The following is a 24,381-nucleotide window of genomic DNA, read 5'->3' on the forward strand; positions in this document are numbered from 1 at the left end:
ATAAATACCTATCTATTTTATCAGGCAATTGAATTTTATTTATAATAAAAGACAATAGAAACAATTTAAATGTATAGAATTTATTACATAATAAATTTTTTTTGGATTCAGCAATGCTGTTTTACCAAATATTTCAAATGAATCACCGTGTTCTTCTATTTGATAAAACGTAAGTTTATATGTAACTACATTAAACAAAAAATACACATGGTTCACTAATCTCTTTTACTTCTTCTACTCACTTATACAGCAGCATTAAGATCTGGTTTTTCTTTTTTAGTTAGATTGGCTAATAATCTCTTTATTTCTGCAATCGCTTTTCCAGGATTCAAACCCTATTTAAAAAATATATTTTGTTTTGAATTAATGTTATAATTGCCAGATTATTATTCAGAGACTTACCTTTGGACAAGTGCGAGTACAATTCATAATAGTATGGCAACGATACAATGAAAATGGATCTGCCAATTTTTGGAGACGTTCCTGTGCTTTATCATCCCTTGAATCAATTATCCACCTGTAAGCTTGCATAAGAACAGCAGGTCCTAAGTATTTATCACCATTCCACCAATATGATGGACAAGAAGTACTACAGCAAGCACACAAAATGCACTCATAGAGACCATCCTAGATCAAAAAAAGATTAGAAGTTATATTTAAGAAAATAAAAATTTTAACATTTAATTAGAAAAAATATATGTGCATGATATTAAAATTACCAATTTTTGTCGGTCTTCAACACTTTGCAAATATTGCTTAGATCCTACTTTATCACCACTGCTACGTTGCAACCACGGTTGTATGCTTTTATATTGAGTATAAAAATTAGTCAAATCTGGGACCAAGTCTTTTACTATATACATATGAGGTAAAGGATAGATTTTACTAGATACCCCTAAATTAGTATCTATTTTGCTAAAACAAACAAAAATGTTATTTATGCTTTGGTGTTAATTTCCAATATAATTCAAAAGACAGTTATTAAGTACCTGATACATGCTAATGTGTTTATGCCACCAATGTTCATAGCACATGAACCACAAATGCCTTCACGGCAGGAGCGACGAAAAGTTAAAGTTGGATCGATCTCATTTTTAATTTTAATTAGTGCATCTAAAACCATTGGGCCGCAACTAGAATTATATATTTTCAAATCATACACAAGCAAAAGAAATACTAGAATCATCGGAAAAAATTTTTACACAAAACATACGTGTTTAAGTCTACTTTATAGTCTTGCAAGTATGGTTTTTTATCTGGTTCATCTGGATTCCAACGATATACAGAGAAAGTTTTTAGTCTGGCTTCAGCATTTTGACTCGCAGAGGTATGCAAACCTTTAATCTAAATTTATAATTACACAAATAGAGATTAGTATAATACTAAACTTGAATAAACATCTAATTTACATGTGTAAGTTACCTGAGAGTCAATCAAAGGTATTGCATATTTAACCTCACACTATTAAACTATTAAATTCACACTATTAAATTCGTATAACAAACATGATTTTGCAACAAGATATATAGAATGATATATTGAGTAAAAAATAATGATGTGTTAAATCATTGATAAGTAAAATGAGAAACTGCAATTATATAAGTATAAATGGTTATGTTTATTAGACTTAACATTACTGCATGCAAAAATAAATAAGTATCACTCTATAAAAACACATTAAAAGTATTCCTTAACTAAGAAATATCAAAATATTATCTACGTTTATACACGAATGTCAAAATATACCAATGCAAAAAAACAATAGATGACATTAGTAACGGAATACAATAAGTTATCGACTTTTGCACAATACGGTGCAATAATGGAAACCGAAAATTCATTGTTTGAAATTCATTATTATCAGTTTAAATAATATAGTTTTAACAAATACTCACTTGCCGAAATGCATTTCTGCACGTTTGCGGACCGATACCAGCCATTTTTTTTCAGTGAATAGAAATGAAACGTTTGTAATACCTGTATTATATAACTTTTATATGTGAGGGTGTACCAACCTTACCGCGAATTCACTTGCATAGAAGTATGTGCAAATGCAAAACCATTATTAAAATTTACTTCAACGTCGATAATTGTATAAAACTGTTTCAAATCATTGCACATAAATATTTTAAAGTTTAATGTTTTAAATAAAATATACATCGTGTAACAAATACATATTTAATAAAATTAAAAAAGTCAACGATATATTATTAATAATAAATTAATATAAATAAATATTCGTTTTGTTGCGCAAAGCTAATATTTTTTACATGTACATACACTGTCATTTGACATTTAATTATAAAAATATATTATTTTTAAACGAACTTGCATCATGCAAGTACTTATAGTTTATATATTACGTATGTGTTTCCTATACAATTTTATATTCGTTCGAAAATTTATTTTCGTTTGTTTACATAGATATTGTAAAATACGTTTCACACAAATAGAATACTTAGACTTTATTTTAAAACAATGAAGGACACCTGCGAAAATGTATAATGTTCTTACTTTATGAATTACTATTGTATATAATATTACGTGATAATAAATTTAATAAGTTATTTCATCATGTACAGGTAATATATTCTTAATATGTATTTCTATTCGTTGTTATAAGTTCTAGGTTATCTATTCCTATAGGTTATGTTTCATACAATTCTATAATTGTACATTATATTTTAGAAAATTAAATTAATTTATTTGCGAAATTTCTAAGAAATATAATATATAATTAGAATTACTTATATATAATTAGAATTATTTATATATAATTCTAATTAAAACAAATTTAACGATATAAAAATTATGAACAGAATGTACATAACCTAGTTTAGATAAATTTTACTAGTAACAATGTAAACGTTTTTAGATATGATAAATACTGTGTTTTAATTAATTTAAACAATAGTTATCACTTTTCCTTTTTCTCTATTTCATTATTATTTATTACAAATTCTTTAACGTTGTTACAAAATATCGAAGCATATAGCCATTATTAATTCCAGAAAAGTTTAAAAATCCAATGAAATATGGGAGACATTTTTTATAATGTATAATATATTTATACTTTTTAATTAATGATGTTAATTTTAATTTTACTGCTTTTGAATTCTTTTTAAATTGATTTTAAAATCAAAAAAACCAATACTATTTTCAGACGCGTTTTATTACTTCAAAATGTAATACTACACAATAGAAAAAATCTTTATAAACGATATATAGAAAGAATGTACATGGTAGAAAGTTCAAAAATGAAAGAATATGAAGGTCGTAAATTAATAGGGTAAGTTAAAAATTAAAAATTAGATATTTTGTTATGAACGAATAAAAATACTACAAATGTTTGATTACATACAGATTTTCAATGGAAAAAATATATGATGTTGTAGCGGATGTAAAAAATTATAAAAATTTCGTGCCGTTTTGTAAAAAATCCGATGTTATATCAAAAAATAATAATAGTCTCAAAGCCAATTTAGTAATAGGATTTCCACCTATAAAGGAAAACTACATTTCCAAAATAACAACAGTACGACCACGTTTTGTTAAAGCCGAATGCACAGACGGTAAATTATTCAATCATTTGAACACGTTATGGATTTTCAGTCCAGGATTAAAAAATAATGCAGAAACGTGCGTTATTGATTTTTCACTATCATTTGAATTCAAATCAATTATCCATTCACATTTGTCGAATTTATTTTTTAATGAAATTGTAAGGCAAATGGAAAATGCTTTTCTTGAAGAAGCCAAACGCAGATACGGTACACCTTGTATAAAAACAGTGCGATTAGAAAAGTAACAAATTTTATTGCTTGGGAATGATTGTATAAAAAAATTTGAAAATAAATAAAGTTAGTTTTAACCTTTTTATACATCGTTTTTTTTTACATTACTGAATTAATACTTAAAAAAAAATCAGACTCGTAATAATTACAATTCGTAATATATGTACACAGTGTATACTGTCATTTAAACGATTAAAAATGCTTTTTCAGTACCATTTGTATTATAACTTTAGAATATCAATCATGTAAATACTAATGCATCATATTAAGTTAACTAAGTGATCATTCCAAATCTTTTATCACCATTGATACTTTTTTTATTCTTTAGATTTTACACATCACGGTGCGCGATTACTACCTAATGGTGGCGCAGAATTGAGTCACCGCCAATCGATCCAAAGCAAGATGTGTGTGTTTATCTTTTCTTAATCATTTACTATACATCTATACTTGAAATATTACCATTTCTAAATAGTGTAACTTATTTCTTTTAGGTATTAACTTTCTGTGAATTTTCATAATATCGTATAATTATAATTTTTCTGATAAAATATTAGTAATTAGCGGGTCTTCGGTTTCGAAGAATGAGTATGACGATTACAATCTTCGCCACTCAGACGGTTTTATTTCCGCGAGAAATTATGTATTTCGGAAGAAATATATCACGTCTTTATCATCGTCATCGAAAACTATGTCACGTAAACAGCTTTCTGTTAGGAAAATGCTTATCTCCCTCACTCGTCATTAATACATGTACTACACAGAGAACATGTCATAGTAATAAAAGTAAAGTAGAAAGTTTTTCTGGTACTTTAACGAAGCAACACGCAAAAGAATTGGCCTCCAAACTTACCTCGGAAGAACGTGATCACTTTTTAAGTGCTTTACAAGAATGTAAATCTGAGGAAGATAAAGCAGGATATCAACGTAATTACTTTGTATCATGAGTATCATTATTAAAACAATCACACATTTTATTGACAATTTTACGTTATGCTATTTTAAGGTCAGTTAGCAGTTTTCCGGTGGTGCAATGAACTTGGAAGACCTACCAAAATACCATCGTTAGGAGATGTGGATGCTACAGGCAAATATTGTCGTGTACCAGATGATTGGCTTATACGAAAGTATGGTAGGAACATCAAAACATTAACTCATTTTTAAATTATTAACAGTAATTCATAATATAATAAATATGGTAAAGTGTAATAATGTTTTCATATCAGACATAATCGTAACTCAGCTCAAAATGATATAAATCTACTAATGGTTTCAATTTGAGAAGTGAAAATATTTATTAGTATTATATTGTGATTCAGTATAATATCTATTATTCTTTAACAGTATCAAATTTTTCCTTCCATCGCATTCTACATGGACATCTCGCTGTAAGTTTAATGCATGTTAAACTACTATCAGTCTATGTATTCTAATTCTTTCACTTGCTTCTTCTATTGTGACTGAACTTTCTGGATATAATAAAAAGAAAACTACTGAGCCACAGTTAGATAATAACTTATATACAATACAAATTTTCAAATATATATTAACTTAAAAGTAATTAAAATTGTTTATACAAATTATTGTTATTTTTCTCAGATAAGAGCATAATATATTATGATAAATATTTGTGAATTTAATAAAAGATATGTTTTATACACCACTTTATACATAATATACTTTAAACATCTACATTTTCAAGAAAGTTGTTTCTGAAAAGTATAATATTTTTTAAATAGGAATCGATACAATTTTATTAAGTAACTAAACTACATTTACAATATCTCATCAATTAAATCAACAATAAACACAAGAGTCCTATCTAAATAAGTATATAAAAATAGGTTAAGGCTTTAGGTAAATAATTTTAGAAATTTTTCATGTCATAAAAATTTGTCAAAATATTCCTCTAAAACTAATTTGTATTATTTGGTTTACTTTCTATGTATCCTATATTATTGCAATTTTGCATGGTCTTATAAATGCTCTTTCTATAATATAAAATATGTTGCTGAGAATATTTCATAGAATGTATTCTATTTACTTAATATATGTTACACCATTTAGTATGCTTTAAGATAACTATTTTTTAGGTAAAAAAAAATGTATCTTTATTTAAATAAAGTTTTATTTCTCAAAATCTTGTGTATTGATTAATTAGTTAATTGTCCTAAATGATTTTTTTCACTTTTTATTATGCACTAAAAAAATGTAAAATAATTATTTCAAACTATTTTTTAATTTTTCATAATTCATATATAAACAAATTAATGCACGAATGTTAAATATTTTATGTTTTGTAAATAACATAAAGATCATATTCTTGCAATTAAGAAATTTCATATTAGACTTTTCATTAGTTATATTCTTAAATATTTTTGCCTTTATAAAAGGTCAAGCATTTATATTTTGTTCTTTCCATTACAGTTGAAAATTTTCCAGGACCAACTACTAAAGATCTAATATTAGGTACGGAAGTCAATACTTTTTATATATTAAAATTTTAAATTGTATTTAAAGTGGTAATACATTTAAAATATACATAGTTTGAAATTTGAGTATTCAGAATTTCAGAAAAAATTTGTCAATTCTTTTGTTTAAAATATCAGTGCTTTTAAATTATTATTATGATAATAATGTTAGGAAATATTCTTGCAGTTGCAATTGCGAATGCAATTCCATTCATCGGCTTTGGTTTTCTTGACAACTTCATCATGATTGTTGCTGTACGTACCATAGTCTTATGCAATTTATTCTTCAGTGTGAAATATACTAATTTCAGGGAGACCAAATTGAAATAATGTTAAATAAAAAATTTCCAATATCAACTATGGCAGCTGCAGCATTAGGAAATACAGTTTCTGATATAATAGGAATTGGATCTGTACACTATGTAGAAATTTTTGCTCATAAAATTGGGTTTCAAGCACCGAAACTTACTTCTTTGGAATTAAATCTGCCTAAAACAAAACTAGCTGCCAATGTGGTATGATATATTTAGTTTTATATTATATTAATAATTTACTTTAGTTTAGAAAAAAATAATTTACATTGATTTAGGGACGAGTTATTGGAGTTACAATTGGCTGTTTGATTGGGATGACACCTATTCCTATTTTTTCATATTTTCATAATAGTGATTGAACTCGTGAGTATTAAATGTATGAAAATTTTATTGTCTCTCAAGAATATTAATTCGTACCATCGCATCAAATAAATGTGTAATAATAGAAACAAAACCATCCTTTTAGATAGTCTGTATAAATATAAACAAAGCTTTTATAATAATATGCAATTTTAATTTATGACAATCACTGTGTTTATGTAAAATAGTATAATCTCTGTAATAATAAATGTATTTAATGTATGAATATGTACAAAGTAATGTATTATCAAAATTACACTAACGGTATTACTAATAGATGTATTCTTGATGTTTCCTATTTTTTAATATTTTTCCTTTTTTATTCATAAAACTTATATATTTTGAAGGTTGCAATAATTAAAAGTATAATAGACTTTTATGTACTTTACATTTATTGAAAAAATTACTTTGTTAGTATAGAAATTATTTGTGAGTTTACAAGTTAGTACCAAAAATATATACTTCTTTTTTTATAAATCCTTCTAATGAAGACTTTTACACTATATTGATTTTAAAAAATTTAAATATTTAATTATTAGTGCTGATGACCAAGAGTTATTTTTGTAACATAATTTGCATAATATCTCCAATCATGCAAATGAAGATTTAAATCTATACCCAGGATTTGCTTCCAATTCATATCCATTATAAATTCATCTGCATCTTGTATTAAGGTAGTAGTATCAAGTACAAACTTAGTAGTTATTAATGTATCTGTGTATTCAATTTCATCATTTATTGAATATAATGTCTCTTTTGACTCTAAGCCTGAATATTCTGGTAACCAGATCATAATAGAATTTAACCACCATTTCCAGTGCTCATCTACAATTTCTTTCTTCTCAATATTTTCACAACCATGTTGAGTTTGATTACAACTCAATAAAATAGGCATAAAATCTGTTGTTAAAACATTTTCTGACAGATTTTCAATAGCTGTTGGTGGAACATCCATTATTGAATTCAAATCTATTTTTGTAACATCTAAAGAACTTGTTGTTTGTCTTGGGCTAAGTACTGTTCCTGGAAAATAGCTAGCAACTAAAGCAGAGCCCAAGAGAGTGACTATTCCTGCAATATATGTTGCCAAACAAATAGATGATACATTTATTACAGCATGTGCCACAGTTATTAATTGCATTGAATTCATTAGACAACTTAATTCTGTATATGAAAACCAGCCTCTTTTTTGTGCTTCTTTATAAGCTATATCTTTTTCTAGTCTTTGTAGTCTTTCCCAAAAATCTTGATTGTGAACAAAAACAGTCCAATCCTAAATAATTTGTAGATAATTAGATTTATAAATCAATAGAAAGTATTAGTAACTTATTACAAAATAGAACATAACAATGTAGTTTACTTACAATAGCATTGAGAAAATCTTTTTCTAATTGATTCATATGTGATACACTTAAATCACCAGATTGTGCCCATTCAGTATTGAAAACTTCATCTTCTTCTCCTTCATCATTTAAAAATTTACTTGCCACCATCTATAAAATGGAGAATATTATGCTTTAATTAACAATATCTTTCTTAAAGTAATATAAATGTTAAACTGAATGAATAAAATCAATACGATACCAAAGAAACAAGAAATAGTTCAGAAGGTGCCACTCGTTGCAAATATTCTGGATTACAATCTTTTAGTCTTTCTAAATATAATAAAGCCAAGACCAGACAACATGGTGAAACACATGCATTTCTAGAAATTCTACTTGCTTCTTCCACATCTAGTCGTTCTAGTGTGTGACCACTCTTTACTTCAGTGAAAAGTTCCGCTGCCAATTCTAAGAATAAATTTTAATTACATAATCAGGTACAATAGAAAGTATTTAATCAATTATGTAATATTATTAAATGGTTAAATGATAAAACTCACTGAAGTATAACATATTTCATATAAAACAAATAAAATGTAACAATTTAAATGCTACATGAAAATATAAATTATTTTCAAAAGTAAACGTTTTTGCAATTAATATTTTCCTTTTATTTACACATGAGAATATATAATTAAAACAGCATACTTTCCTTTTATAATTGCATTAATGACTGAGTATAAAATAGATACAGATAAAAAACTTAAAAAGGTCTATATACTAACCAGTAACAGGCAAACTGAGGCAATCAGTCATCGGTAATTTTGAATAGTAGAGTGATTTCGTTATACGATTTAAAAACTTGTCATGATTACCCATGCTCTGTAATTAGATGTACAAATGAAAAAAGGAAAACTCTCTTGTTTTCTTTAAAAACACGATAAACAGCTGCTTTACCTTAAGTTTTGCTGGGGCTTTTCTCCTTCTTGAAATATTCGTCATATTAAAATACTGATGAAATTAAACAATTTCTCTGCGTAATTTCAAGTGTGTACGTTGAAAAATAGAAGCAACGAACAATTTAAATATTCTTAAAGTATTGTATATGAAGTAAGAGGGTATAAAATCTTGATTTAAGAAGAACGTGATGATTTATGTTCGCTGTGCATAATGAATAGGGCTAAAAGTAGAATATCATTCGTACCACTACAAATAAGAATCAGCTGACTCAAAGAACATTATAATATTTATTCGTTAATTCAAATGATGGAAAAATTATATTCGTGTGAAAAAAAAGCCAAATAAGAATGTAAAAGTTATTGTACTTTCACTTGAACCATATTTACTTTGCAATCGTATATATTTCCATTGTTGGCATAACTGCAAGGCAATGAACTCATAATTGAATTACCAAAATCGAACGAGTAGAGTGAGTGAACAGAAAGATTTAATTTAAATACATAAAAACAAGAAAGAGTTTAGTTTTTCTTTTTAAGTTTCAAGAGAAATACGTAGCTTCACATTTAGTGAAAGTATTTTTAACGCGCAATTCACAAGTAGAAACTCATCAATTATTTTTTAGGTGTGGTGCGAGAATACATATTTATTAGCAATTCTCTTGTAGCTACTTTCATACACTAAACAGGTTATTTGACATATGTCACATTTCTTATTACCGAATTAGTGACTAATTGGCAGGATCAAAAAAGGAATGTACCGAACGGAAAGTAGTGTCAGGCAATAACAAATCACGTGAAAATGTGGTGGTAGTGATGCGTTTAAAAGGGAAAAATAATACAAAATCGTTTCATAGCGTCTATAAGGTGCTTTCGCGCATATGTCGTAAGTATTCTTTATTTTAGTTTTTAATTAATCAAGCCATTCGTTTACTTTTTCTAGCCAATATGGCTATTATATACATACAGTGTATCGAATTAACAAACGTTCAAGTTTCTGATTGTTAGATTTGAAAAATAAGAATATTACATTTTGCTGTAAATTAACTTCAATATTAACACATTCAATATAAAATTATCATATAACTGTTCACAGTTATACAAAATTGAAAATTGTTATTTCTATAAAATACTGTAATAAGTATAATATTGTGCATAGTGAAAGTGATAGTTTATTTATTAGGAACTGCAGATAAAGGACAACTTGATGGTTTCATGGCGGATGGCGCAGTGCCACCAATAAAGAATGGCCATAACTGTAATAATATGGGTTTTGCGACGCAAGTTGTAAAACAATCATCTGATGTTTCGAATATTGTTTATGCTGTGGGGCAATATGCTCCCAAAGTATTAAGGAATTTGAATACCCAAAGATTAAAAAATCAGTTTAGCGATGTGGGTTTGGTTGCTGGAGGTAGTGTCATTAGAGCACATAGATCAGTTTTGGCAGCAGGGAGTGCATATTTTAATGCTATGTTCACTGGTGGTCTCGTTGAAGAGCAGCAGGAGTTAGTAGAAATTCATTCGGTATCAACTAATATTCTTTCTCTCCTGGTGGATTTCATTTATACTGGAAATGTCGATATTACCCAGGACAATGTTCAAGAATTATTTGCAGCTGCTGATATGCTAGAGTTAGATGAAGTGGTATCTGGTTGCATTACCTATTTAAAACAGCAACTTCACTACTCAAATGCTCTTGGGATTTATAGGTGAGATCAATAAGTTTGAAGAAGCAATTGAGTTTGAGAAGCAAGGAATTCACACACACACACACACACACACACACACACACACATATATGTATAATTTAATAATTAAATAATTTATATAGAAATATCTTCATACATATTTATGTGAAACAGATTTGCAGAAGCACATAACAGATTAGATCTTTTGGAAAGTGCCCTACACTTTATACAAGTCAACTTTCCTCAAGTATCTCAAGAAGAAGAATTCTTGGATCTACAGAAAGAACATCTTGTTCATTTTCTCAGTAGTGATTATATTCATATTGATACTGAATTCCAGGTTTGTACTTTTATTATTCTTTAAAGAGTTCTACATTTTAGCTCAATAATTCAATTGAGTATTATTTTATTTTTGATTTTTTACTTTGCCAGGTCTTCCAAGCTGCATATAATTGGATTGTCCATGATATACCAACAAGAAGATGTTACGTATTTGACATATTACGTCATGTACGGTTACGACTGTGTTCATTAGCAAGATTGGAACACATTATTTTGGAATGTAAAGATGCAAGTCTTATTGTTGCATTAAGATCTATACAAAAAGATTTAATATCAAATAAAGGATGTCTTGTGCCCCTTCATGCACAACCTAGACTTTGTGCCAAGAAAAATATTTTAGTAATTGGTGGATCAAGGCGTGAACATTCAGCAGACAGTTGGGGTAGAGCAGCTGAAAGCACTTATGAAACAATTGAGAAATATGACACATTTACAGGGTATAATTGCTTTCGATTTTATATTTATATTGTATTAACTTTGTATGTATGAAGTGTTAAATAGTATAAATTTACACACTTTATTTTAGTTACATTCACTAATGCAACAGCAATACAAATAATACGTTACAGTTTTTACAAATTTTTAAGTAATACTACGATTGTTTTTATAGTGAATGGAGTGAAGTAGCACCAATTGGAATAGGACGCATATTACCAGGTGTAGCATTACTAGATGGTAAAGTTTATGTTGTTGGTGGAGAACTTGAATCGTGCATTATTGCCAATTGTGAATGTTACGACCCACGTGATAATGTATGGACATCAATAGCCTGTATGGAAGAACCTAGGTGTGAATTTGGACTTTGTGCCTTGGATAATAGCTTATATGCATTTGGTGGTTGGGTAGGCAAAGATTTTGGTGGATCAATAGAAATATATGATCCAATAACTAATTCTTGGACACTTGATGGACAACTCCCAGAACCTCGGTTTAGTATGGGAGTAGTTGCCTATGAAGGTAGGTTAATTTAAATATTTTAATATTACAATGTTTCAAACTTAATAAAAATATTTATAACTTGTTTAGGATTAATATATGTAGTGGGTGGATGCACACAAGAGAGTAGACATCGTCAAGACGTAATGAGTTATAATCCAGTGACTAGAGAATGGACTCATTTAGCTTCAATGCTCACACCACGTTCACAAATGGGAATCACCATTCTCGACGGATACATTTATGTTGTCGGTGGTACTAATAAAAATCAGGAGGTATTAACATCCGTTGAACGATATTCCTTTGAAAAGGTAACTTATTTTCTAATATAACTAATCATTTATATTTAGATTTTTTATGCTTTTTGTTTGTTATGTTCTAGAATAAATGGAGTACTGTTGCATCTATGAATATAGGCAGATCATATCCTGCAGTTGCAGCAGCCGATAGTCGACTTTATGTTATAGGGGGTGATCAATCTCAGGAAATTAATTTTTATCGAATGCAAATCACAATTTCCACAGTTGAATGTTACGATCCTCGTTCAAATAAATGGCACGAATGTGCTTCATTGCCGACAAGTAGGGGTGAAGCAGCGGCAATTGTTGCACCTTTTTGATTGAAATGTCTTTTCGACATTAAGAAATTTACGCAAAATGTGTTGAGCATATTTTATATCATTATATCCACATGCGTTTCTTTTCGCATTCCAAAATGATATTCGAGCATCTATTTAAAATTGCTTAGTCGTAAATATAATATCAAACGAGAAACATACGTTTTTTGACTATCGTCTTTTATGTCGTATATACAAACATGATTAAATGCATATAAGCTAGAATGTATTTTTTTATAGATCACGATTGTAAACAATTCAAACATCAACAGCATTTTTCTTTTTTAATTAATATAAAATGCAACAGGATTTGAGAAAGAAGAGATATGTTTCACTATAAGAATAGTACAGTGTTATTTTCTGTACCCTTGATATTAAATTATGTGTACTAATTTTGAAATGAAGTTCATTATGTCTACTTATTAATGAAACTAGTAAATTACTACTTTCAAATGTTTTAAACACTTATTAGCATAACAAATTTTATTAGTTGTAGTAATGACTGACAGCCTTCACATTCTATAGTCATTTACCAAAGTTATTGAGAATACAAGATTCTATTGTAAATTGGATTACACTGCAACGAGATACATAGAAAATATATTTCTATGTAGCTTGTGTAAAAAGCCGTTTCTTAATGGAAAGAATGCAAGTGAGATATATCTAGCTTTCGTTGAGAATTGTATATTACAATTACGCGTGCTTGTGATATTTATCAATTTTTTTTTTTAATTAATATTTTCTGCTATAACTGTGCACGTATATTTTATTACTTATTATTTTTTACCGGTGTAAGGAGTAACAAATACTTAATACTATAATGATATTATCTCTTTAACTGTTTTTTTTTTAAACTTGACAAAAGTGTTTCTCACATTGTGAAATCATGTTTTATGGAATCACATGTAGTATTTATAAGTTACGCAATTATATTTTATATTAATAGGTTTTATAGAAAAGTATTATTGCAGTTAAATTTCAGTTTTTAAAAGTGTGTCTGGTGCTATGTTGGAATTAAAATTGTAAAACTCCCTTTTATATACTATAATGTTCAGAAACTTCATTTTTAAATTCTAAGATTAAGAATTTTGAAATCATAGAATAAATATAAATAAGTGGAAAGTATGTTTTTGGAAAGTTAGCAAAGGTTGCTCCTCATAACAAGTACTTAGTTTGAAATACATTTTTACAAAGTGTACATACATATTGTATCAATGTGATTCTGTAATCAGCTGCTTATTACGTTTTCATTGTAGTAACAAAATCTATTATACCAAGTAACAACTTCATGTACTTCTTATACCAAAGTATCTTTTTGTAACAAATGATTTATATAAAACGATATATTACTATGGAATAATTAATAGAACAGCCTGTATTATGTTTTTATTTGGTTATTTTTTTTTATATAAACCTTAAATTTTGTCGTTATAAACATATTGTCATTTAAAGAAACGTAAAATATTATTTACATGCTTTACAAGAAATATAATAAAAATGTACTACTTCAAAATAAGAGTATACGCTAAAGAAAATGGTTAAAGCGTGTCATAAATTCGTTATATATTTTGTTATATTTAAATATATTTGAATTATTAGCTTTAATTCCCCAAAAAACGTAAATTAATTTACATTATGATATATTTTTATAAATATACAGATACTTAATTTTAATTATATATTCCCACTTAGTAGTTGTCTATGATCTTTATTTAATGAAATATTTCAAAAAAATTCTGTTTAATTTAATTTTTTTATCATATTAGTAAGAGATATATTTTTTATTATTATCTTTTACAAATATGTATGTATACATATACGTTATGAACAGTGCTATTAGGTAGGCTTTGGCATATAATTGAAATGTTTTAATAATATTATCTTGAATTTTTTATTTTGTTTGATTTTCAGTTTGAAAGTATGCATGAGAGTAGCCCATATTATATACATGTCAGGACCGAAACTAAAGGAATTGCATTAAATTCATAAATAATTGAGAGACGTTATGAATTATAAACGCAGTAATATGTATGCGTTTATATAACTATGCATATGTGCTTTATGTCAGTTTTTCAAACAGTCTATTTGGAGATGCAGACATTTCTCATACAATTTTTATACAAAAATTGCTACGATCAATAAATATATAAATGTTTCATAAAAGAGATATGTAAAACAAACATGACTGTATTCTCCAAATGATAATTAATAATTGTAATATACATATATAAGTTCAGTGCGTGGATGTTTTACACATTATGCGCTATTAAATATGAAACTCTGTCTTGAAGAATTAAAAATAAATTTTTGGAAATATATTACCACTAATCTTATTTAGTTGTTTAATAATCAAATTTTGAAAATAGATTATTAAAGAAAAGAACTAATGGTATTTTGATTGTATTATAGGTTTTCACAAAAAATGCAATTCGTTTCATTCCCGCGTACATATAATGCTTTTGTTAAAATCAAACTGAGAAAGTATAATATTTTCTGTAAGATTAAAGTAATTATATTTTCGTTTTACTAATATATTAATCAATTATAAGGGAATAACTAAACAGAAGTTAAAAAAATATTACAGAATAAATTCAATATCTTTTATGATATGAAATTTTTTATTAATATAAGGACTGACACATTCATTGGGCAAGTCTTTTTAATTAGAATAAATTTTTAGTTGAACGAGATTTATGTATAACTTGTTTAAAGAAGTCCAAGAAATAAATACCCACACAATTCATTGCAGTGGCTACCTTATGTGTCATGTTACGTACAACTATTTAGCAGGTTTTGTAAACAATAATAAGCGAATAATGCTAATTTTTGTGAAGATTATATAAATGTATGGTACACATCTTTTGCATATACTTAAACTATTACAAAACATAGTCTAGTTCATATCTAATATACTGATTCTTTGGATCATTCATAATTCGAGGATAACCAGCTACAAGAGCATCCTGTCCACCTATATAAAGAGAATTATAAATTTTCCAGTATACATCACGTACTTTTCGTGCCGGATGGAATAATCCCTGCAATTTAAAAAATGCTATTACTAAATAATGTTCCGATTGTTTGAGTTAAAAAATTCTTCAAGAATTTGGACAAATTCACTGAACCTCAATCACCTAATTCGGAGCTCAATAATAATATAGCTAAAAATTGTTTTTAACTCACAATACTGAAAAATAAAGTGTGTCTACATAATTATACATATAAATTATATACCTGTAAGGTGTATTGTAATATTTTAATTGGTCCAAGAGCGACACGTAAGCCATCCACAGCATCCATAAATGCTTGAACTAAGTGTGGTGAAGTTTCAAAAACATTTGGCCACACATGATTCAATAAATGTATCAGTGCATCTTCGCAACCGAACCCATAAACACCTAATGCCATATGTTTAATGGCAGCGCATGCAGTTTGTCTATGTACTAAATCCCTACAATAATAATAACAAGAATAATTATAATCAATCGTGGGTTATAATTTTCCGTAAAAAGAAAGATATTTTTTTAAATATATTTTTACCTGTCCATAAGTGCATCCTCCAATAACGGACTAACAGCATAAATGTAATCTTTCCCCATTTCTCCAATGTATTCAAATAAGAAAGACAAAGACTTTAAAACACCATTCTGCACATTCAATTCTGGTACTCTGTATTCGTTCATCAATGCAGGAAGTACTGTAAATGGACTGCAGGTTTCAGCAACAATAGCTATAGCTACTGTAGTGCATACACGATTTTGTCGTTCTTGTACTTTTAGATTATTCAAGAGTGTTGCTAACACATCGTGGGGTCTGTGTAAAAACAATTTGCCAAATTAGATTATTGAAGAATGGTGCATATATAAATGTATTTAAGTATGTGCTCACCCTATCGCTTTTGCGATGTAACCAAAGGTATTTACTGTAGCCCTTCTAATTGCTTTCTTATGAGCTTTAAGTAATTCCAAAAGTTCAAAACATATTCTCATCCATTCTCTAGCAGATACATATTCAGGACCTCTGTCTGCGATTCTACCTACGAGATCAATACAATTTTCTTGTACCTAAAAGATACAAATTTTGGTTTAAAAAATATACTTTTAACGCATGAATTATATAGGTATGTGTTTTTATATAAATGATGCTGACCTTTTCATGTCTATTTTTCAATATAGGAGTAAGTCGTGGTAATAAGTCTTTAATAGGTGGAGTCATTTTTGTCATTCCTATGACATTAACAATAGCTTTCAATGCGCCTAAAATACTCCCTAATACTTCAGGGTATTCTTCACCTAAATATTCATAAAGAACAACACCTAAATGACCCATTAGTTTTTCCTGTTGATGCAATAAAAGTACTTTATTATTATTTTGCAATAGAAAATACTTCATATAATGAAGTCAATAAAAATAAAAAGTTTACCTCTTGACAGGTTTTCATAACAACAGCAATTCGTGAAATTAAATCAGCAGCTTGTTGCCTCACTTTTGCAGATTTATTATTTAATCTCCATAATATTGTACCACATATTTGTGGAAGATATGCCTTTACCCTTTTTCCTAGTGTGTTCACAATAGTACCAAAACCATTTAGCATTACAACATCCTTTAATAAAATTAAATCATTATAGTATATGATAAATTTAATTTAGAATAAATTAAATACTACAAACCTCTGTCGTTTGCTCCTGGAAAGCATATAAAATACCATCTATAAGCTGTTCTTCTAAACGAGAGTCAACATCTGCAGCTCCTAAATTACCCATGATTTTTTCTATAGTTTCCATAACCATTTTTCTATATTGTTCATTTTCATCCTTCAAATCATCCACCACGCGGTTTATAATTTCTGATGCACCAACTTTGTTCGCGATTTCTACTGTTGTGTCTACGAGCTATAGAATTATAATTTATTAGGTATATAGTCTTTCTAACCCTCATTTATACATTTATGTATGCATAGAATACGAACCTGTCTATAATTTCTGCGATCTAAAGCCATTCGATGATTCCAGAAGTGTTTGAAGAAATGTGGAAGAATTTCATCTTTGATGTATTGCGCTTCTACACCATCTGTTCCGCAACATTGTTTCACTACCTGTTATATACACTTACATTACTTCAAGTCCAATGACATTTTTGATATTAATATTATTGTTGCTTAAGGTGCTTACTTTCAAAACAATCTTTTTCATTTCTTCGTCAGGAGACTGAAATTCGCGTATAAGAATCAACATTACTTCACGAGTATAGTAATTGGCGTATTCGGCATCCATAAGAGGAATTAAATAACCAATTGCTTTCAAGAATGCAGCAAGACCTTTTCCTCTGTGTGTGCGAATACCTTTCCAAAGTGGTTTAAGAACAGAATCAAAACTTTCTATACCATACGGCGTTGCTGCTTCAGCCAAGGCAGCAATAGCTAAAGCAGTAATAGTACGAACTTTCTGTTGTTCATCCACCAGACCTGTAAATAAATTAATGTTTTTTATTTTTTAATCGAAAACACAATAATTTAATAATCTGTCATAATTTAATTACCATGTTCTATAATTTCAACTAAACTCTTTAGATGCGGTAATATAGCGCATCCCATGAGAATAGCAATTTGTTGTACAATTTTAATGCCTGTATGACGAGCTTGCCATGATTTTTTACTACGACACACAGCTTTGAGAAACGGAAGCAAAGAAGGAATGCCTAATGCTGATGCAACAACAGCAAATGCTCTTGCTGTTGTGTTACGCACGTATTCGTCAATATTATCGATATCCGGTCTCATTGTAGAGATCATTGTTGCCAAACCTGCTGCTTTTGCTAGATTAGAAATAATTTCTCTACCTTCTACACGAGCATAGTAATCTTCATCAATAAGTAAAGGTTCAATGACGACCAAAATCTAAAACATAAGTTCTATTTTTATATTTATTAATGTTAAAAGAAGACATCCAAAATATTACATAAAACTTGCAAACTTACCTTATGTACATAAGGCCTGACTAAATCATCGAGTTTATAAAGTATGCGATCGATGACTTTCACAAGAAGATGACGTTCTTGATCTTCTAACGTGGGAGACATAAGGAGGGGAAGTATCTGATTAAATAATGGCCCAGCGCCAAATTCTCTCGCTTTATCAGTAATTTGTCTCAGAGCTGCTTTCCTCATTGGCGGTGTACCATTTTTAATTTTCAAAAGTAACTTCATGATTTTTCTTTCTTTTTGTTCTTCAGGGCTAAGCGTTTCTTCGTCAACATCAACTAACAATTTATCAAAATATTGTGCGTCCTCTGGCTTCATAAAAGGCAAATTTCCTTTCGGTTGATTGTCTACAAATTTTGCTGTTTTATCTTCAGTTTGGATGAAAAATCCCTGCGGTGTACCCGCAATTGGTGTTGGTGTAGCAGTGAGTTTCCTTGCAGGCGTACGAATTGGAATATACCCTGTAACAAAAAAATATATAATTAAATACTTTGTTATAATAACTTTAAAGTGTACATTGTTTTTAATATTTACCCGCAGGTGGCTGCAGAACTTTATATCCAGGTGGGAACAAAGCATCTAATTCATCATCTGAAAGTGGTCTATTTCGCTCATCGATTTCCCGTTCCCAACGATATGCTTGAAGCTGTTCTGGTGTCATTGACATTAAATGTCCAGGTGTTGGAGTAGCCAGTCCCATAGCTTTAGGTCCTGTTGGTGTCACTCCACTAGGTGTTAAAATAGAAGTCTGATGGGGTGTTGTAAGAGGAGTTGCTGGAGTTTGTGGGGTCATAGATCCAGGAGTCTGGTTTGAAGGTGTTTCATCCCATCGACTTCGACGTTTGCTAGCAGATGGTGTTGGTGTTTCTTGAATTAAGTCGCCCGCAACCCGATCAGTTCTTGGAGTTTCAGCCCAACCGCTACTGTGACCGGGTGTCTCTATTTTTTGTATTTGGCATTATTAATTTTATCGATATTATTATTTAACGAAATTAAAATATAAACTCACCGCGTTCAGTTTTTGGTGTTTCATCCCAACGATTTCTACGACTTGAAACAGTTTTTTCATGAGATGGGGTTTCTCTACCAGGAGTAGCTGCACCAGGTGTTGCATGTCCTGGAGTAGCATCCCACATTCTTGTACTTACACCTGGTGTCGCACCAGGAGTTTCTCCACCTTTGCCATGGCCAGGTGTTTCATCCCATCTGATTGCAGCTGGCGTTACCTAGTAGGATTTTAAAAATAAGTAATTACATCCAATTGATTTTTGTGTTTCAAAAATAATAGCAAGCATATTCCTTTACTTACATCCGCATTATCCCAAGATGTAGGTGTTGCAGTAGCACCGGTTAACTTTTTAGGTGTTGGAGCATCATCTGTTTGATCCCAACGACCTCTTTTCTTAGGTGCAGGCTTGGGTTCACCGTTTGCTTTCAAAGTTCCCTCTTTGGCTTTTTCTGCTAGTTTCTTTCTTAACTGCAAATAAATAGAAAAATAATTTTATAAATATTTTTATTATATCTACAAAAAGTAACAAGAAAACTTAATCAACGATTGAATATACCTCAGTTTCTTCTCCTTTCAATAATTGCTCCCGCATAATCTCAGTGTACGTCCTAGAACCGATGTCGGGAGTCTTACCACCTGTAATCAAGAATCAAAAGTCACGCAAAGCGTAACTATTAGATAATTGTTCAAAAAATGCTCAAACTTTCAAAAACTTCTGAACATACCTAGTCATTTTATTATAATATTTATTATTAAAATGCCCTTAGAATATTTGTATATATTCTAAGTAAACTACTGAATTCACTCTCATTTCCACGTTGCATATATCATCAAATTAAATGATAATAAAGCAGTTTTAGAGAGGCAGGTAAAAGGTCAAGTCGTAAGTAAGATATCACATTAATTGCACAACGGATTTGAGAGAGCTGCAACAGTAGATGGCATATAGCATACGTACGTGAAAGTTTGGTGCCATAGGGAGCACTGTCCTGCTCAAGTCTTCCACATCGAAAAATACTTTAGCCATCTAAAAATCAACTCATTCTTGTTATTAATAATATTTGCACACCAACCACTCATACTATTTTTCAATATTTACTTTCTCACGAAAGATGTATGATACAATGAGAATTTACTGACATATATGTATAGGTTTGAATTAAAGTATTAAATAAAAATGTCTAGTAAAGAAGAGATGAGCGAAAATACATAAACTTAAAGTGTGATGTAAAAAGTCTCATTGTATCATTTATAGGACGCGACTGTAATGCTGTGACAATTCAATCTCGCTTAACCTTCGACATAGTATCCTCGGTAAGCAGATGATTCCAAATGTGCAGACCGTCACTAAGATTGGAAAAAAATGTATACATTAGTATGTATTTGAAAGAATCACATTCACTCTCTTCACTCAAGCCAGTTTTTTCTACTTCACATTGCTTCCACAATCTGAGTGCAAAGAAATCTTAAATCTATTAACTACTAACAACTGAGGTAATGTACAAAGTGATTCTTTTGTATATATAAAATGAAATTCATACAATAAAATATGATGTACAGTTTAGTTCATTTAAGAATCACCTTTAAAAACCTCATTGGAATTAAAATTAATAAAGTCATGTAGGTCATTATATTTCTTCCTCAGTTATTGTAGCCAGTAATACTACAGCAGTATCGAAATATATGAATTAATTAAATATTTATAAAGAAATTAAATATTAATTACATAAATTATTTAATCTAGAATTTTTACACATTAAAAATAGTTTCTGTATTTGCTGTAGTATTGACATATTTAATATTTTCCCTGAATATATACATATGCTTATTTAAGTAACATACAATTTTATATAGGTCAATGTGGAGAGGCTTTGATTTTATGAAAGCATTCAAATAATTAAAGATGTCAAAGATGCAATGCATGATATTTGAATTAAACCATACTGTAAATAATTTTGAATAAAACCTTCATACTAAGTGTCTATTTACAAATTATTGAGAAGATTAAGAAAATATAACCTTACTAAATAAACAAAATTGAATCGTTTTTTATTTTACACTTATAATCTTGCTTATTTGACAAGACTTTAAATTTTACATTAGAAAGAAGAATCCATAAAAAATAATAGTGAATTATAGAAAAGAATAATTAAATGATATTGTCATTTAACTATTAAAATTTTCATGTGATACTGTTTTTTGGTCGTGTATGTAGTATTATTATCTGATATGAAAAAGTCAACTCAATTTAGTTTTAAAACATACATTATCCTTTATTATGTTGTATTACTATTTTTAGAAAACAAGTAATATATTTGCGCATGAAATATTTATGCACAAAATTTAAGTTCTATTATACTAAAACCAGGCTGACTTTTTCTTTGCAATATGTTGTAGTATATTTAATACGAATTTATTTTCTTACAAACTGTAGTGATAAAAGCTTTATTGTGCGTACATTTTGTTGCAATATAATTATTAAGTAATTATATACGACATTTGATAATTTCAATAAAAAATTGTATATATATTTCAAAATAAATATTACAATATAAAATTGTAAAATTTATTATGTTTATATAAAAAGAGTTAATAGTAGTGATTGAAATAGTTCATTATATTGCTTCAAAATACCAACAAGAATAATAATATGCAAACACACTTAATATCTAATTACCTGTGTTGGTTTTATAATTTTTAACTTAGAAGGAAAAAATACCAACCTTCTGCAAAGGGATCAACGCGCTCAGGAGATATAATCATTCGGCGCCTTTTTTGTCTATATTCATCTTCCCTATCTGCTATGGTGGGTCGTCGTCTGTCAGCAAATGGATCGTAGTCTTTTTCACTCTGAACAATACAACACACTTGTTACTAACTTTAATGTTATTGATAACATTAATAATAATATATTTTCTCTTAAGTTTCTCACTTGTGCAACATCATTAAGCAATGCTGCTGGTGCATTGTAACCTGGTCTCTTATTAGTACTAAATGTAGTGGGCTCATAATCTTCATCCTTAAAGAATTAAACCAATATATTAATATTCGTACTGTTATGTTTAAATAGAAATTAAAAATATGAACAAAAAGAAATTACCTCAATTTCATCATTAGCTGCAATTGATGTGACATAGCCTTCGTATTTGTTATTACTTCCATCATAAATATCTTGATCATAAAAACCAGTTTTTCCTAAACCTACTTGATCCTTTTCTGCCGATGCATTTTGAATCTCTTTTTTTTTCGATTGTATTTCTCTTATTTGTGCTTCAATATCTACAAAGTATTAGATATAAATAATTACGATTTGTTAAATGTTCATAGGGTTAATAGTGTATAAACGAATGACTGATAAAACAATGAATTCACTTAAGAATATTTTGTTGTGTTAGCAAACTTTTTAGATAAGGACTGCTAAATATTAAAGGTTTGGAGTATGCACGATAAATGCATTAAAGGAAGAATTATAATTATATTTAGCATTTTAACATAATACATAATTTTCTTTTCAAACAGACAAAGTATTTAATCCATAACAAACCTTCGTGCGTTCTGGGAATGGAATCCATCACGAGCGTTGAAACCTAACAGTAGGTTACTCTCGAGATTTTCGTCAGACTTTTACCTGACTTTATTTTTGGTATTTGAGGACAAGTATTATCTTTATATCATCACATAAGCATTGCCCATGCACGTCAACGATAACATTCAATTAAATGTGAAAGTAATAGCAGTGGACTAAATTCCGTGCTTTACCGATCTTTACATTGATAACATAAGATGGCATGCTACGAATTATTTCTAAATCGTTAAGGAAGATTTACATTAATATTGTGTTTACAATTAATGGACCAGTGGATCAAATTTGTAGTGTTATGAAAACGTCCCCTAATCCTAGGAATATTTAGTTACTAGCAGAACGTAACCAGACAGCCACTTTACCCTAGACGGCCGCTATTTTACCCATAATACTATATATATTCCAGTAATGTATATTTACTTTATAAAATTATATTTATACATATGTTAATACTATCATATCGATTTTGAATATGTAATCATGAAAGTAAGACAATAAGTTTAACGAATCAATGAGTTTTAATTTTCTCGTTGGATTTTTAAATAATTTACTACTCATTATTATCACCTCATTTTAATATTAAAATTAATGCAAAGTGTGCAAATCTATGCAAAACTGCCTTAGTATTTATTTTCTTAAATTAGAGAAATTATATTTTATTTTCAATACGTTTAAAAATTTTATCTGGAAAATTATTAAAACTAATGTGATAATGTATAATATACTCATATATTTGTATTTTAATTAATTTTTATTGTATTATCTTTATCAGATTAATTATTTTATATTTATTTCAATTGCAAGCTGTGGTCGAATACTTTAATATGTACATATTTGTTACTTTTTTTTCTCTTCAAAGGCATTCTAGGAAAAGTGGAGATACTGCTTCATTTCATCACTTCGTAGATATGCAATGTCCCAAGAACGACGGTTTATGTGAAAATTTTAACGTAGCAGAGAACCATGGTGGTCATTAAGAAGTTTGCTAATCGCAGTGATTATTGT

The 24,381-nt window shown here is 28.7% G+C and overlaps 6 protein-coding genes across 10 annotated transcripts; 3 read left to right on the forward strand and 3 right to left on the reverse strand.

Moving 5' to 3' along the window:
* Positions 1–59: 59 nt before the first annotated feature.
* Sdhb (Succinate dehydrogenase, subunit B (iron-sulfur)) lies at positions 60–2,053 on the reverse strand. The gene is made up of 6 exons (XM_076326887.1): positions 1,896–2,053; positions 1,214–1,344; positions 990–1,133; positions 720–915; positions 403–627; positions 60–335 (listed from the first exon to the last, which is right to left on the reverse strand). The coding sequence occupies exons 1-6, from the start codon at positions 1,938–1,940 to the stop codon at positions 243–245; spliced, it is 834 nt and encodes a 277-aa protein (XP_076183002.1). The 5' UTR covers positions 1,941–2,053; the 3' UTR covers positions 60–242.
* Positions 2,054–2,445: 392 nt separating this feature from the next.
* On the forward strand, positions 2,446–4,428 carry LOC143154867 (coenzyme Q-binding protein COQ10 homolog B, mitochondrial). Of its 2 annotated transcripts, XM_076326889.1 has the most exons (5): positions 2,446–2,582; positions 3,164–3,289; positions 3,364–3,572; positions 4,123–4,201; positions 4,289–4,428. In XM_076326889.1, exons 1-5 carry the CDS (start codon positions 2,575–2,577, stop codon positions 4,293–4,295), a joined length of 429 nt encoding a protein of 142 aa, XP_076183004.1. In that variant the 5' UTR covers positions 2,446–2,574; the 3' UTR covers positions 4,296–4,428. The 2 variants fall into 2 exon arrangements, with proteins under 2 accessions (XP_076183004.1, XP_076183003.1); XM_076326888.1 differs by lacking the exons at positions 4,123–4,201; positions 4,289–4,428 and having other exon boundaries at positions 2,447–2,582; positions 3,364–3,877.
* LOC143154864 (uncharacterized) lies at positions 4,379–7,149 on the forward strand. Of its 2 annotated transcripts, none has more exons than XM_076326885.1 (6): positions 4,379–4,721; positions 4,801–4,926; positions 6,222–6,263; positions 6,453–6,520; positions 6,577–6,780; positions 6,855–7,149. In XM_076326885.1, the coding sequence occupies exons 1-6, from the start codon at positions 4,379–4,381 to the stop codon at positions 6,936–6,938; spliced, it is 867 nt and encodes a 288-aa protein (XP_076183000.1). In that variant the 3' UTR covers positions 6,939–7,149. The 2 variants fall into 2 exon arrangements, with proteins under 2 accessions (XP_076183000.1, XP_076183001.1); XM_076326886.1 differs by having other exon boundaries at positions 6,237–6,263.
* A 161-nt stretch (positions 7,150–7,310) lies between these two features.
* LOC143143340 (protein CNPPD1) lies at positions 7,311–9,588 on the reverse strand. Its single transcript, XM_076304475.1, has 5 exons — positions 9,219–9,588; positions 9,047–9,143; positions 8,524–8,729; positions 8,304–8,432; positions 7,311–8,212 (listed from the first exon to the last, which is right to left on the reverse strand). Exons 1-5 carry the CDS (start codon positions 9,261–9,263, stop codon positions 7,475–7,477), a joined length of 1,215 nt encoding a protein of 404 aa, XP_076160590.1. The 5' UTR covers positions 9,264–9,588; the 3' UTR covers positions 7,311–7,474.
* On the forward strand, positions 9,555–14,187 carry LOC143143339 (actin-binding protein IPP). Of its 2 annotated transcripts, none has more exons than XM_076304473.1 (8): positions 9,555–9,690; positions 9,844–10,103; positions 10,401–10,929; positions 11,083–11,248; positions 11,341–11,687; positions 11,861–12,207; positions 12,277–12,497; positions 12,569–14,187. In XM_076304473.1, the coding sequence occupies exons 2-8, from the start codon at positions 10,034–10,036 to the stop codon at positions 12,803–12,805; spliced, it is 1,917 nt and encodes a 638-aa protein (XP_076160588.1). In that variant the 5' UTR covers positions 9,555–9,690; positions 9,844–10,033; the 3' UTR covers positions 12,806–14,187. The 2 variants fall into 2 exon arrangements, with proteins under 2 accessions (XP_076160588.1, XP_076160589.1); XM_076304474.1 differs by lacking the exon at positions 9,555–9,690 and adding an exon at positions 9,829–9,843 and having other exon boundaries at positions 9,946–10,103.
* A 1,194-nt stretch (positions 14,188–15,381) lies between these two features.
* Positions 15,382–23,578, reverse strand: Sf3b1 (splicing factor 3B subunit 1). Of its 2 annotated transcripts, XM_076304227.1 has the most exons (19): positions 23,338–23,578; positions 22,894–23,072; positions 22,726–22,812; positions 22,517–22,643; positions 20,350–20,429; positions 20,094–20,261; positions 19,794–20,010; positions 19,319–19,723; positions 18,782–19,245; positions 18,344–18,701; positions 17,977–18,269; positions 17,775–17,900; positions 17,476–17,697; positions 17,226–17,408; positions 16,952–17,140; positions 16,691–16,866; positions 16,343–16,615; positions 16,037–16,253; positions 15,382–15,840 (listed from the first exon to the last, which is right to left on the reverse strand). In XM_076304227.1, the coding sequence occupies exons 1-19, from the start codon at positions 23,363–23,365 to the stop codon at positions 15,682–15,684; spliced, it is 3,951 nt and encodes a 1,316-aa protein (XP_076160342.1). In that variant the 5' UTR covers positions 23,366–23,578; the 3' UTR covers positions 15,382–15,681. The 2 variants fall into 2 exon arrangements, with proteins under 2 accessions (XP_076160342.1, XP_076160346.1); XM_076304231.1 differs by lacking the exons at positions 22,517–22,643; positions 22,726–22,812; positions 22,894–23,072; positions 23,338–23,578 and adding exons at positions 20,752–20,820; positions 21,089–21,460 and having other exon boundaries at positions 15,384–15,840.
* Positions 23,579–24,381: the final 803 nt, after the last annotated feature.

The sequence above is a fragment of the Ptiloglossa arizonensis genome, chromosome 2 (assembly GCF_051014685.1).
Source record: "Ptiloglossa arizonensis isolate GNS036 chromosome 2, iyPtiAriz1_principal, whole genome shotgun sequence".
NCBI classification, from domain to species: domain Eukaryota; kingdom Metazoa; phylum Arthropoda; class Insecta; order Hymenoptera; family Colletidae; genus Ptiloglossa; species Ptiloglossa arizonensis.

Coding starts and splice junctions, on each gene's coding strand:
- LOC143143340 (XM_076304475.1), bottom strand. CDS start 9,263: ATGACGAATATTTCAAGAAGGAGAAAAGCCCCAGCAAAACTTAAG. Junction 8,433..8,523: donor AACTATTTCTTGTTTCTTTG/GTATCGTATTGA, acceptor TCCATTTTATAG/ATGGTGGCAAGTAAATTTTT. Junction 8,213..8,303: donor AAGATTTTCTCAATGCTATT/GTAAGTAAACTA, acceptor CAAATTATTTAG/GATTGGACTGTTTTTGTTCA.
- LOC143143339 (XM_076304473.1), top strand. CDS start 10,034: ATGCGTTTAAAAGGGAAAAATAATACAAAATCGTTTCATAGCGTCTAT. Junction 12,208..12,276: donor GGGAGTAGTTGCCTATGAAG/GTAGGTTAATTT, acceptor TAACTTGTTTAG/GATTAATATATGTAGTGGGT. Junction 12,498..12,568: donor AACGATATTCCTTTGAAAAG/GTAACTTATTTT, acceptor GTTATGTTCTAG/AATAAATGGAGTACTGTTGC.
- Sdhb (XM_076326887.1), bottom strand. CDS start 1,940: ATGGCTGGTATCGGTCCGCAAACGTGCAGAAATGCATTTCGGCAA. Junction 628..719: donor TTGAAGACCGACAAAAATTG/GTAATTTTAATA, acceptor TTTTTGATCTAG/GATGGTCTCTATGAGTGCAT. Junction 336..402: donor GTACTCGCACTTGTCCAAAG/GTAAGTCTCTGA, acceptor TTTTTTAAATAG/GGTTTGAATCCTGGAAAAGC.
- Sf3b1 (XM_076304227.1), bottom strand. CDS start 23,365: ATGGATTCCATTCCCAGAACGCACGAAG. Junction 22,813..22,893: donor CAGCTAATGATGAAATTGAG/GTAATTTCTTTT, acceptor TAATTCTTTAAG/GATGAAGATTATGAGCCCAC. Junction 19,724..19,793: donor AACACCAAAAACTGAACGCG/GTGAGTTTATAT, acceptor TACAAAAAATAG/AGACACCCGGTCACAGTAGC.
- LOC143154867 (XM_076326888.1), top strand. Junction 3,290..3,363: donor GAAGGTCGTAAATTAATAGG/GTAAGTTAAAAA, acceptor GATTACATACAG/ATTTTCAATGGAAAAAATAT.
- LOC143154864 (XM_076326885.1), top strand. CDS start 4,379: ATGAGTATGACGATTACAATCTTCGCCACTCAGACGGTTTTATTTCCG. Junction 4,722..4,800: donor AGATAAAGCAGGATATCAAC/GTAATTACTTTG, acceptor TGCTATTTTAAG/GTCAGTTAGCAGTTTTCCGG. Junction 6,264..6,452: donor TACTAAAGATCTAATATTAG/GTACGGAAGTCA, acceptor ATATTCTTGCAG/TTGCAATTGCGAATGCAATT.